The sequence below is a fragment of the Amphiura filiformis genome, chromosome 18 (assembly GCF_039555335.1).
Source record: "Amphiura filiformis chromosome 18, Afil_fr2py, whole genome shotgun sequence".
Classification (NCBI taxonomy): Eukaryota; Metazoa; Echinodermata; class Ophiuroidea; order Amphilepidida; family Amphiuridae; genus Amphiura; species Amphiura filiformis.
Window position 1 is genome coordinate 36,191,241 of NC_092645.1, and position 14,068 is coordinate 36,205,308.

The 14,068-nt window shown below is 39.1% G+C and overlaps 1 protein-coding gene across 1 annotated transcript; it reads left to right on the top strand.

Annotated features, from left to right (window-relative positions):
- The first annotated feature begins 885 nt into the window (after positions 1-885).
- On the top strand, positions 886-11,576 carry LOC140140167 (galactosylceramide sulfotransferase-like). Its single transcript, XM_072162025.1, has 2 exons — positions 886-1,268; positions 9,680-11,576. The coding sequence occupies exons 1-2, from the start codon at positions 1,057-1,059 to the stop codon at positions 10,695-10,697; spliced, it is 1,230 nt and encodes a 409-aa protein (XP_072018126.1). The 5' UTR covers positions 886-1,056; the 3' UTR covers positions 10,698-11,576.
- Positions 11,577-14,068: the final 2,492 nt, after the last annotated feature.

The window sequence follows — 14,068 nt, forward strand, 5'->3', positions numbered from 1 at the left end:
CTTAAAAATTGGGACCTTTTGGACCAAAAGGCATAAAAACCTTTATTTTTTTTTCGTTCGCTGCGCTCGCATATGGGACTTTTTTGTTAAAAAAGGGGACTTTTGGGCCTTTGGCATGGGAGGGTGGGGGGGGGTGCGTCGGGCCCCTCGGCTACGGGCCTGGCTCTTGCCCCCCCCCACCACATTACCCCTTACGCCACTGGACCCTAGAACCAGCAGTGGCATAACCTGAAAGGGGAATTCCCTCCACTCAGAAGCCATGCCACCCCTGATGCCCCCACCATGTTTGAAGTTAGCGAAAACAATTAAAGTTTGCGAAAAGTGTTTGAAGTTAGCAAAAACAATTGAAGTTGGCGAAAAGTGTTTGAAGTTTGCAAAAACTGATTGAAGTTTGCAAAAAAAAACTGATTGAAGTTTGCAAAAACGATTGAAGTTTGCAAAAACTGATTGAAGTTTGCAAAAACTGATTGAAGTTTGCAAAAACTGATTGAAGTTTGCAAAAACTGATTGAAGTTTGCAAAAACTGATTGAAGTTTGCAAAACTGATTGAAGTTTGCAAAAACTGATTGAAAAAAAAAACTGATTGAAGTTTGCAAAAACTGTTTGAAGTTTGCAAAAACTGATTGAAGTTTGCAAAAACTGATTGAAGTTTGCAAAAACTGATTGAAGTTTGCAAAAACTGATTGAAGTTTGCAAAAACTGATTGAAGTTTGCAAAAAATTGAAGTTTGCAAAAAACTGATTGAAGTTTGCAAAAACTGATTGAAGTTTGCAAAAACTGATTGAAGTTTGCAAAAACTGATTGAAGTTTGCATGTCCCTCATGGTACACCGTAAGTAAGACACCCGAGATGATCGTAACCTTGACTTGTAAACCAGCTTGTATTTTACGGTCCCAGCCGATTTGTGCTCCTTCGTCACTGTTTGTAGTGACGGAGGAACACAAACCGACTGGGACCGAGACAAGCTTGTATTATGATTATACCGACTCGCCGACCCTGAAATAGTCTATACCGACACTAGTGAGTGCAGGATAAAATGCAAAAGCAAGATTTTGAATGAATTACATGTATAACCATTACTTAGTATTGTGTACCATGGCTGGGCCATTTAGACACGGTCGGAAAGCAGTGTTGTCGATAATATGTTGCACATCTCTACTGATACTGATGGTTTGCAATATAGCAGAATTACTCATTAACTATCAATCGGTCTTAGTGCCACTACCACCACAGCCAATTATTACTGAGTACACGGAACCACCAAAAAGGTCAGTGCCGTAGACTGGGGTAAATTGAGACACGGGGCGGGGCGGGGCCGGGTAATTTGGGACAGTGATTTCGAATACTCCTTTACCTTAAAATAGTTACATTTCAAGACCAGTGCCCAGCAATCTTGGAATTAATGCTGGTATAGGGCTATGTGTGTGGAATATGCATACATGAAGTCCATGTATACAAAGACTAGAAATTACATTTCAAATGTACACCAAGGTACAGAATGCAAACTTTTGGAATTCCTTGAGTAAATCACAACAACAAAAGCTAAAGTATACATGGATGACTTCATCCAGTTATATGCAAATTACTGTGATAAAAAGCCCCAGGGTAGATAAGCCTCTATTATTTCTTCATCACATCATTTAATAGACAACACAGTCAGCCCCCTGGACAACCGATTCTTTAGAAATGCTTAGTCGCGCTAAAAGTCGATCGATACATGTTAAAATCAGCACAATTCAGAGATACACCTTTTTGCTATGAAATTAATTTTCTCAGTCAAATATAAAGCAATATTTTTTTTTCAGTAATGTCAGTTAAAAACTTGGTGCTTGGATATACATTTTTTTAAAAATCCTGGTGTTAAAATTAAGCATCAAATTGTGTCTTTTAGTGTGAATTCGCCCGCGAGCATTTTACGGAATTCATGTTTTAGCGTCTCAAACTAATATAGTTTGCTAAAGAAAGATATTTCCCACCCCTGTAAAGCACATCGTGTGGGTCTATATGTTATAGTTTTGTCAGAATTTCCGTTTTTGTTTTACCCTTTTTCCCTTCATGCTCCAAAAATGTCTAACTCAGTACTTTTATCTCGAGAGCAACCAGCAGAAATAGTCGATATTTCCTTTGTTGTTTATCCAGGTCAATTTTCCATTGAAAGCAAATTGCCCGACCAGCGATTTGGTAGCCCAAATTCCAATTTAGTGTTCTGGTTAAACATGATCAGTAGGAGCGCTATAGGCCTGGGAATTTCTTTGCTATATTGAAGTTCTAGCAACACTGTAGCCATGCCGGTATTCCTATTAAACCCAGGGATATCGATCCACAATGCTAGTACTATAGCCTTATAGATTTCACGCGTTGACTTTGAAAAATGGTCAGCCGGCAGTAAAAATGGTGAAATGAAAACGCAAATTCTGACAAAACTATGATATATCGCTCACGGTGATGTGCGTTAGAAAGTTGGGAAAAATCCTTCATTAGCGAACTATCTTACTTTGAAAAGCTAAAAGGTTGATCCAAAAAAAGGCTCGCGGGCAGAGTTTAAGCCTATCAAAATCGAAAATCTTACACTAAATGACTAAATTTCACGCCTAAGTTTAACACTAGAATTTGAAAAAAAAATACAGTATCAAGCACTACAATTTTTCCTGACATTTACTGAAAAAATGAAAATGATTGCTTTTCATTTGGCCGAGAAAATTAATTTTACATCGAAAAGGTGTAACTAAAAATTTAGCTCATTTCAACACCAAATTCGATCGTTTGTATTGCCTCATTAAATGACTGAGTGAGCCTTGCATAACAAAAGAATCGGTTGTCCAGGATGCTAACTGAACAGGTATTTCTGGGTATATTTTATAGAATTGAAGGTTAGACCAAACATGAACAAGTACCATCAAAACATATAAGAACGTTAATGTGCACAAGCTGCAGCACTTTCATGGTATTACATTAATTATATTATTTTTGCTTTGTTTCATTAAGTCTTACTTATTTGAATATTTTTCCTTGAAAACAAACACATTTTTCAATGATTACTCTTTGGTAAATGTTCACACATTTTTTAGAATTATAAATAGATTTTGAAATAAAATTGTACTTTATCAAGCTGATATATTACAAAAGTAAAAGTTAAAGCTAAACAAACTCATATAAATATATAGTGTTCAAATATGTTTTTCAGTGTGAATAAAAAAGCTAAGAATTATGATCAACCTAAAATCTTTTGGTAGAAAATTTGGATTAAAAATCTATTTGGAGTACAACTACTGCAGTCGGAGCCAAAATTATAGGCTGTTGCATTTGAGAAGTATTTTGATTTTTTTTTCTTACGATAGAACTTTTTGTTCAGCTAAATAATTTGTTCATCGAGCTTTGTATATAGCATCGGAAAAAGTGGAAAAATGTAGAAAAGTTCCATTTGTGCACAGCAAGAAACAGATCGTCTGTTTTGGCAGCCGGGAGAATTTACTAGAAATTACCGCTACAACAGGCTGCTAACACTTGTTGGGGGAAGGAGGGGCTGATGCAAAAAATTTCATTGCGAAAATTTTTCGGCCCCCTTTTACAGACCTCAAAAATTTCAGGGCCCACCTTGTGACATTAAAATTATTAGTCTACCCCATAGAAAAACATATAAACTCAATTTTCCCAGGAAAATTTGTGTTCATTTTTACAGGGCCCCTAAGGAGGGTCAAAACTTTTAAGGGCACCCTTTTTGTATCAGACACCCCTAACAAGTTTTTTTGAAAGGTCCCTAATTACCATTCATTTCAGAAAAGTATATTAAGGGCTGGAGTAAGGGCAAACTTAAAGTACTAGTAACTGGAGAGAGAAAGCGACGAGGAATCCCAAATCACAGCGCCAGGTAATATGACCGGGCCACCGAGTGCAAATGTGCATTTATTTTGGAAGGTTCATGTTTGTTTAAAATTTTGGGGCGTTTTTATTCCGAAATTTGATATTTTGGTGTTTCAAGAAAGCGACATGCCACAGACAAATCTTTTGGTACTCTCCCCTCTTTGCTCCCCCCCTCTCTCTCTCTCTCTCTCTCTCTCTATGTGCCATATCCAGTGACCAGTGGCGTATCTAGAAGGCCCTTACCCGGGGGGGGGGGCTGAGATGGTTTGTGCCGCCCTGGAGAAACGATACAGGATGGCGCCCTACCCCCCCCCCCCACACACACACACCCATTTGGGGAGTCTGAAGGGAATGTTACCTCTAAGAATTTGGAAAAAAATTGCTACATGTAAGCCCGACTGAAGCCTCTGACTGAAGGTTCACTCTCACTAATTTAAAATATAAAGGTTCGCTATCACTTATTTTGAATAAGGTCCGCTATCACTAATTTATTGAAGGTTCGTTATCTCTAAGGTTCGCACTAATTGCAATAAAGTTCCGCTATACCTAAGGTTCGCTATCACTAATTTTGTTTAGGGTTCGCTATCCCTAATTAATTAAGGTTCGCTATCTCTAAGGTTCGCTATCACTAATTTTGATTAGGGCTCGCTATACCTAAGGTTCGTTATCACTAATCTTAAATGAGGCCCACTATCTCTAATTTTAAATAAGGCCCGCTATCTCTAATTTCAAATAAGGCCCGCTGGTGGTATCCTTTCCTCTACAACAACTTAGAAGCGCATTTGCGTAATCTAGCTTGGAGAGGACGAGCGCCCGCATGGCATTTGGAGCATGCCTCCTTAGTGATGTAACGACGTATTTTCGACAAGTTCCATAAGATGAAATTGATTGACTTGCACACATATGTTACATGATCAGACATGGTCATTGCAGAATCAAAATGAACACCCTAGTTCTTGATTGAGGATGTAGGAGTGATTTCAGCCTCGCCAATCTGAATCTTTGTGTCAGCAAGTCTGTGCATATTGTGGGGAGATGATGCGATAAAAAACTCTGTTTTTGAGTCATTAAGTTTGAGCATATTTTCATTCAACCAATTACGGAGCTCCTCAACACACCTAGTCAGTTTGAAAATCGCACAAGCTGCATCACCTGGAATCTTTGGATTACAAAATGCATCTGAACATCATCAGAATAACAATGAAAATGTAAGCCATGACGGCAAATAATTGAAGCAACATTTTATGAATACCATATAAAAACTCTGGGGCCAATGATTGACCCTTGTGGGACACCACACTTTAGATCGTAATAATCAGAGAACACATTACCAACAGATACCCGGAACTGACGACCAGTCATGTACGAATGGAACCATTTTAGAGCGGTGCCTTTGATACCAAAGCCATGTTCTAACCGGTGGAATAGGATATCATGGTCAATGGTATATCAAAGGCAGCACTGAGGTCAAGCATTATTAAAAAGGCTGCCTTATTTTCATCAAGGTCATTTGTGACCTTGAGCAATGCTGTTTCGGTGGAATGCATGTTCTTATATGCCGATTGATACACCTCATCAAGATCATTAACCTGCATGTGCTCGTTGACCTGGATTATCGCAGCCTTTTCATTACCTTGCCAATGAAACCTATGTTTGAGACAGGCCTATAATTTTTCAAGTCGTTCCAATCTAAATTGGTCTTTTTTAAGATTGGGGTAACTATGGCCTGATTGAGATCCCGGGAAAGTGCCCTCTTTGAGGGAGGAATTAACAATATTTGTGATACATGGTAGCACAACATCAGTATTGCTTTTCAACAACGGAGTGGGAAGAATATCAAGGCTACAACTTTTGATAGCACATTTCGTGATGATAGATTGAACCTCACCCTGAGTCAACTCTGTGAAATGCTGAAAATTATTCTCAATTGTAGGCAAAGAGCTAACACGTGTATTACTTTTACTATATCTACTTGACTTAAGACTACTTCACATTAGGGGTATATAGGGAAGGCAGAATCTTCTCATTGCGGTTAAGCAAAATACCAAGTGTCCGAAAAGTCTCTTTTGACTCAGCTTCATATAATGCATCAGTAAAATGCTTCTTTTTAGAGTCGTCTAACATTTTAATGTACCGAAGATGTTGTTTTTGATAGTTTTCCTTATCATCCACTTTGCCACTTTTAAGCCATCTTCGTTCAAGACGACGTTGCTCCTGTTTCTCACTTAATAAATCATCAGTGAACCAAGGAGAGCGGGGACGAACGATGCGGGACCTGGTGGTTGAAGGAGCATGAGTGTCAAGGACACTACTGCAAGCATTATTAAAGCATGTGTAAAGATCATTCACATCACCAGAGTTTAAATCTAAAAGATTCACTTCAGACTGCAGATCTTTGGTTAGGGCTGAAGTGTTAACCTTCCTATAATTCCTGAGAGTGCAAGTTACTTTAAGAGCAGGAGGCTTTCTCTGTTGTAAGACACAACTGATCATTTTGTGATCTGAGCCATAATAAAGACCCACATCCCAGAATCTAATCAAATCTTCACTCTCACGGGTGATTATCAAATCAAGGATATTACCTGATCTGTGCGTGGGTTTGTTGACACGTTGTTCTAGACCAAAGGAGTTAAGAATGTTAAAAAAACGAGTAACTTCGGATTTATCAGGCTTATTGAGGTGGAAGTTGAAATCCCCTAACATAATCAGTTTGCCAGGCAACAGGGAAACCTCTTGAAGGAAATCCTCAAATTCTTCAAGGAATGCAGGTATGGTAAATTTATTAGTTTTGGATGGTGGAGGCCGGTAGATAACAATGTAGTGGACTCCATTATTAGGGTCCAGGATACTGGCATGTTCAAAAGTGACTGAGTTTGTATTCAACTGTTGAGTCTTGAAACCAAGTTGTGTCTTGCTTAGAATTCCGATGCCACCATGGTTAAAGTACCACGAGCAAAGTTTTGGAAAGAGTACCCATTAGGCTTTAATGCTCCAATAGTAACTGGGTCATCAGGAGCCATCCATGTTTCAACTAAAACATGGCGTCAACATCGATCTTCTTGAATAATGTAGTCGTTACAGGTTGTAACTTTATTGCCAACTGACTGACAGTTCCACAAGCCAATGTTCACCATTGGTTCACGACTAATGTGGGGAATGATTAGATTCCGATCAGATCTTTTTTCAACATGTTCAGTTCTAGTGGAGAGGGGTCTATGAGATGATAAAACTGGTATTGATCTTTCTGAGGAGTTTTCTTGAGCACTGTTTGTTATTTCAAATTTTGGCGTCTGACGACGAGTGCGTACACCACCACGAATACCCCTGGGTCGAAAAATGCCAAAGTTCTTGAGATTCTATACAATTTTGCTTTATTTTATCATGTTTCTGCTGTACTACTTTTTGTAGTTGTAATCATTTTCTCACCTACCACTGTTTTTGTATACAATTCTGTCAGGTACAAAGGATGTTTTCTTCTCCTTTTTGGTTGGTTTGTTCTTTCTTTATCTCATTATGTAAGTGTTTGGTCATCACCAATGGGTTTTTTCTTCCCTTTGTTCATGGCTTCACACATTATTTGCTTGCTTCTGTAAGGTATCACTGCATTTGCTCACACTTGTAAAAGGGTTAGACCCGAAACGTGTAATTTAATGTATTTTACATCAGGCGCTGTGCCAAACTTTGTATACCAAACTGTCGACCATATAAATAACCAGCGTCACGCAGAACTTCGACCTCTACATATCTGCTTTTGCAAACATTTACTGCGACCTTTTGCTATCTTTCCATTTGCTACCATGCCATCACTGAAGCAAACTGTAACCCATCTACGCACAGAACTGAAAGGACAAACCGACCACTGCACTCCACTTGTTCAGAAAACTCTTTTATCACTCGCCATGACCACCTTTGGCAAAACCAGGTTTGCTAGCCATATTAGTGTCACCAGTGCCTGCCTTCGTCGACGTATCATTCCCAAGGGTTTTCGCTTGAAATTCAACACTCATGTTTCTGCTGATTTATCTGACCAAAACAAGACCAACTCTTCGATTGCACAGTGTTCACGTAAAATGCGATCCGGGGGGCACTCTACTTTGGAAGTGACGGGTATGTGCCTACCGGAGTCGCGAAGTAGTGGCCTAATCGGGTACAAAGCGTTATTTAAAAAAAGGGGGTCATTGGGTACAAACAAAATAAAAAAGGGGGTCATTGGGTACAATATTTTGAAAAAAGGGGTCATCGAGTATAAGATTTAAAAAAGGGTCATTGGGTAGAAAATTTTGAAAAATGGAGCAAAATTTTGAAAATTTCGGCATAATTTTGAAAACATTTGACAGTTTCGGCATTTTTTGTTGCATTTTGATAATGCTATTCTAGAAAAAAGGGGGTCATTGGGTAGACTTGTTTCAAGTCCTTTGGCGTTCATAGTTAATGAATGTAAAATTCATGGAAGCTTTGCCACATTTTCCAAAAATTTCTGTTTCAAAAGTTATTCTTTCGAAACAATTATTTAGCATCATAACTTTGTAAAAATTGATTTGACATTTGAATTGTTGAGGCCAGTTAGTGGACTTTCTTTACTCCAGGCATACTGTGCACTGCAGGGGTAGTATTTGAGCAAAATGCCCACCACGCCCACCCCACAAGGCACACTTCCTCCCTAGCCTGACTAAAAATTTTAGAGAGTCCAGTATATGATAGGCCTACTTCTACCACTGATTATACATGGGTCCTATGAGGAGCATGAATAGAGAAAAAGTAAGGAAGAAGCCTTGATCAAGGCTAGTCAATGGGTAGCCGCAACCAAAAAAAGGGGGTCATTGGGTAGCCGCAACTAAAAAAAAGGGGGGTCGTCGGGTATGGCTTTAAAAAAAGGGGGTCATCGGGTATAGTCGACTTCAAAAGAGGGGGCCTATTGACAGGCACATACCGTCACTTCCAAAGTTGAGTGCCCCCCACCCCGGGATGCGATCATCTCTGGCCACAATGATTAATAGGAAGAATCACTTCGACACTCAAATGAAGGACTATTATAATATCTATAATAAACTCCTCAGCAAAAGTTTGGAAAGTTTTTTCAAGCATCTGCATCTCAAATTATTTTGTGACATATTCATATCGTGTTGCATATCACTGGATAGCTACAATACTCCCCTTTACAATGACACCCCATTTGAAACAACAACATTTTTTACGGCATTTGATTGACCGCAGGTGTTCAGTGAAGCGGTCATATATATAAAATAGGCATGTCTAATAGGCATGTCTAATAGGTATGTCTAATAGGCATGTCTAGGCATGTGTAATAGGCATGTCCGATAGGCATGTCCGATAGGCATGTCTATTAGGCATGTCCGATAGGCATGTCTGAGATGTGGGTGGAAGTGAAATTAGAAGTTCACTCCGTGAACAAAAAGTAGCACAGCAGAAACATGATAAAATAAAGCAAAATTGTATAGAACCGCAAAAACATGAAAAACAATGAGTCATAAGCTAAAAGTGTCAAATTTGCTGTTTAAGCCACCAGGCTGAACAACTTGAACAGTGCCGAGCTTGAAAATGAGTTTATGTTCTGCCATGATGCGATTCTTGTTGTTTCCTCTGGCGTTGATGGCAGTGGTTACCTTGATGTTGTTGATGGTACATGTGGAAGGGGGGTTAAAATGCCGTGCTACAGGAAAACCATCAAAATTGCATTTGATTGACCGCAGGTGTTCAGTGAAGCGGTCATATATATAAAAAGAAGAAAATGTGTAAATTTACTCCATGTTGATTTTCCATTTTTTGTAATTATTTTATTGTTGTTATTTAATTGCAGGTGCCACCCTAGAGAACATATTGTGTCCCTCAAGACTCACAAAACAGCCGGTAGTACACTTGCGTCTATATTCCAGAGGTATGGCATGTCCAGGAACTTAACGTTTGTTACTCCAATAGGAAATCGCACTGCTTTCAGTACCGGGATTAAAACTAATATTGTATATGGATACAGTATAGTTGTCAAATATTTGGGCGGGTTCGACATGTCTGTTTGTCACGGTCATTACAGTCGGACTGAGATGAATAAGATTATCCCGAATGCTACGTACGTTACTACAATTCGAAATCCAGTGGATCGTTTTGTGTCCTCCTTTGTTTACTACAAATATTATGAACAGGTCCATATACCATACAATACCGAAAATATTTTGTCAAAATTCTTCACGGTGAAAGATTTTTCGAGTAAAATTAAGTATGGAAGATCTCAACTGGCTAATGGCATTGCCCGAGACTTTCAGGTTAATACGACAGGTAGCATTACTAATGAGCTACGAAGAATCGATCATGATTTTGATTTAATAATTTTGTCCGAATATTTCGACGAGTCATTAATATTACTCAAGAACTTACTATGTTGGGAGATGGATGACTTGCTGTACCTTTCGATAAGAAAACACGACAAGACGTATGATCACCTTTATAATGTAAGCGACGAAGTAAAAAGTCATATTGTTGGAATCAACAGTATAGACGCAGCATTATATGAACATTTTAACAAAACATTTTGGCAAAAAGTGAAAGCTTATGGACCAAGATTTAGCGTGGAATTGGCAGAGCTTAGGCGTCGTTTGGGAATGCTACATAGAGAATGCAGTGCCTCTGTTCGACAAGATTCACATAACAAGTGGGGATTTAATGAGTATAAATTATTACCAAATGATACTGAATATTGCAAGAAATTTTTCATCGTTGATGATGATAATACTAAACAATATCGTAGTGATTTGAAGCGTAAATTGATGTTGTTCGAAAAAGAGAAGAAAACAGAAACTACTAATGGCAAATGGGGGTCATAGACCACAAACCTAGATTGGGCGTGTTGGTATTGTGGAGGTATCTGACCTCTGCAAAATGTTTCATAAATGTTCCCCTGGTCATGAGGTATGTTGTCACCAAGTTTGAGTCCATTACTCCTTACATATGTCCAGAAAATGTTATTTTAAGATTTGACCCCAGATGACCTTTGACCTGACCCCTGCAAAATGATTCAAAAATGTTCCCCTGGTCATCAAGTTGTTGTCACCGAGTTTGAGTCCCGTACCCCTTACAGATGTCCAGAAAATTCATTTCTAAGATTTGACCTCTGCATGACCTTTGCCCTAACTCCTGCAAAATGTTCCCCTGGTCATGAGATTTGTTGTCACTGAGTGTGAGCCCCCATACCCCTTACAGATATCCAGAAAATGAAATTATAATATTTGACCCTCAGGTAACCTTTGATCTGACCCCTGCAAAGTGTTCCAAAACGTTCCCATGATCATTAAGTTTGTCGTTACCAAGTTTGAGCCCCAATACAGATATTCAGGAAATGCATTTCTAAAATTTGATCTCTGCATGAACTTTGACCTGACCCCTGCAAATTGTTCCCCTGATCATGAGATTTGTTGTCACCGAGTTTGAGTCCCATACCCCTTACATATGTCCAGATAATGCAATTGTAAGATATTACCCCCTTAATGACCTTTGACCCCAATTCTGTATGCAAGTTATAGGCGTGTGGTATAGCCGATGCATATGCAAATGACATCATCGTACTATATAATATGTGGCAGAAGAAGCATTTTGAAGGTATTTGGTTATATACCGGAAATGCCCCCTTAATTGCCTTTGACCACAATTCTGTTTAGACACTATGGGCACTGGACATAGCCGATACATATGTGCAAGTTACGTAATTGTAGAACATGTTTTTGAAATTTATTGCCAGAAAGAAGAAAGATCGGATAGCATTACAGTACCTAGCTGGAGGGGTGTAACCCCCAGCTAGGTAAAGAAAGAAGAAAGATCTGATAGCAAAACAGTACCTAGCTCGGGGGTTGTAAACCCCCCAGCTAGTAGGTAAAAAGAGGTTAAGAAAAACAAAACACCGGAGGAGAAAACAAAAACTGTAAGACACATTATACATGCCATAAAAAGCTGGAGGGGAAGAAAACAGAGAACTATAGTTAGATCAGCTCGTAATTGGCGGGCCTTATAACATCTCGGATAAATATTAGTACATTTATATTTCGAGATTTGTTTTGTGACATAACCCCAGAAGTATCATAAATTATTAATACAAGTCCTGTACTTTGTCTACTTTATTTAACACGCACAATATAGATTAGACAGCTCAACTAATAATATGGGTCTACTTTTCGTCGTAGTGGTAAAAGCCTAACAATTCCCGCCGATTACGAGCTGATCAGAGTATAGATGTGTTCCGGCCTTATAAGACCACGAAGTCTAGGCGTGACCTTGAAATGACATGTGAGGACATTGATAAGACTTTGGAAAAAAAAAGTTGTCTTTTCGTGAAAAAAATGAAATAACAATCTATATGATACTGATTTGGAAATTCAAAATCATATTTGCCACACAATGTGAATTTTCTTTGAAGATTTCCAAAAAAGTGGACTTAATTTTGTCCAGAATGAAAGTACACAGTGTTTATGTTATATATGCCAGAAGAGGCATTTTGAAGGAATTTCCTTTCGGACCGGAAGCGACCCCCTAATGACATTGGATCCCAAAAAATACCACATAAGCATTGGGTAACAACAATTCGTTTCTTAATATACTCAAGAACTTACTAAACTGGCCTCAAAAAGAAACTTATAATTTTTCACAAGGTCATATCTTAAAATTCCTGTCTATAAAAATGAACAAAAATTGCACACAGGATTACTTCAATACTCTACTCTAAACTCTGGTCAGTAGCCAAACAGTTGTCCAACTGACACAACAGCAAAATGCACTGACATGGAACAGCTTCCTGGACCACATTCACAGCCCAATAATTGGTACCCAACACAAGAAATCTACGAGTAAATGAAATAGTGTGGAACAAGACCTGTTTCTTGAAGAAAGTGTGTGAAAAGCAGAAGCAGCCCCGTTCCACACTATTCCACTTACCCTTTTGAAATAATGACCTGTGTAATGATCTTGTGCGCATTCTCACAGATTTCTTTTGCTTTGCTGGGTTCCAATTATTCGCCTGTGAATGTGGTCCCGGAAGCTGTTCCGTGTCAGTGCATTTTACTGTTGTGTCAGTTTGACAGCTGCTTGGTTACTGACATGTTGTTAGAGTAGAGCATTGAAGTAATCCTGTGTGTATTTTTTGTTCATTTTCATGGACAGGATTTTAAGATATGACCTTGTGAAATTTTTAAGTTTCTTTTTGAGGCCAGTTTATGTTGGGAGATGGATGACTTGCTGTACCTTTCGATAAGAAAACACGACAAGACGTATGATCACCGGGGGGGGCACATCGAAAAATGTTGGTGGGTATGCTCCCCCGGAATTTTGAGGTGGTGGATCTTTAGGGAGCTGACGGCGTACTGATAAAAGGGGGTCTTTTGGAGCTGCGAACAAGTAAAATGGGGGACTTTTGGAGCTGCGAATAGTCCAAATGAAGCGTCTTCCTTGCCTTTCTGGTTGAAAATCGCCTGAAAAAACCTTTCAGAGCTGAAATTATCAAAATCAAGGGTCTTTCGGAGCTCTGTTTTGGTCAAATATAGGGGGTCCATCGGAGCTGCGAATTCCAAAAAGGGGGTCTTTCCGGGGGAGCATACCCGCATGGTCATTTGTGTTGAGTGCCCCCTCGGATGATCACCTTTATAATGTAAGCGATGAAGTAAAAAGTCATATTGTTGGAATCAACAGTGTAGACGCAGCATTTATATGAACATGAAAAATAATTCACATGGCGAATAGATTTGAAATCAAGTATCGGGTTATTATCCATGTTTTCCAGACTTCTTTGTTCTCAAAACTGCTCCTTCCAAAAATAGCAAGTGCTCACACCATGGCACGAGACTTTGCGCGTAATTTGGGATGTTATTTTGTCCCTTGCTATTTGCCGTAGAAGTGATGACGTAACAGGATTAGAGACCGTTCACAAATACTTGTTGGGGGGGGGGGGGGCTTATGCAAAAAAAAATTTCATCGCGAACAATTTTCGGGCCCCACTTTTGAGATCTCAAATATTTCAGGCCTCCCTTTTTGACATGAAAATTATCGGTTAACCCCATAGAAAAGCATATAAACTCAATTTTCCAAAGGAAAATTTGTGGTCATTTTTTTCAGGCCCCTCCCCCTTTTAGGAGGGTCAAAATTCTTAAGGGCTCCCCCTTTTTGCATCAGGCCCCCCTAACAAGTGTTTGTGAACGGTCCCTATAAACTACCA

Bases quoted from the DNA above. Each gene is read 5' to 3' on its own strand.
- LOC140140167 (XM_072162025.1), top strand. From the start codon at position 1,057: ATGAATTACATGTATAACCATTACTTAGTATTGTGTACCATGGCTGGG. The intron at 1,269-9,679 runs GTCAGTGCCGTA...ATTTAATTGCAG, and splicing joins TACACGGAACCACCAAAAAG to GTGCCACCCTAGAGAACATA.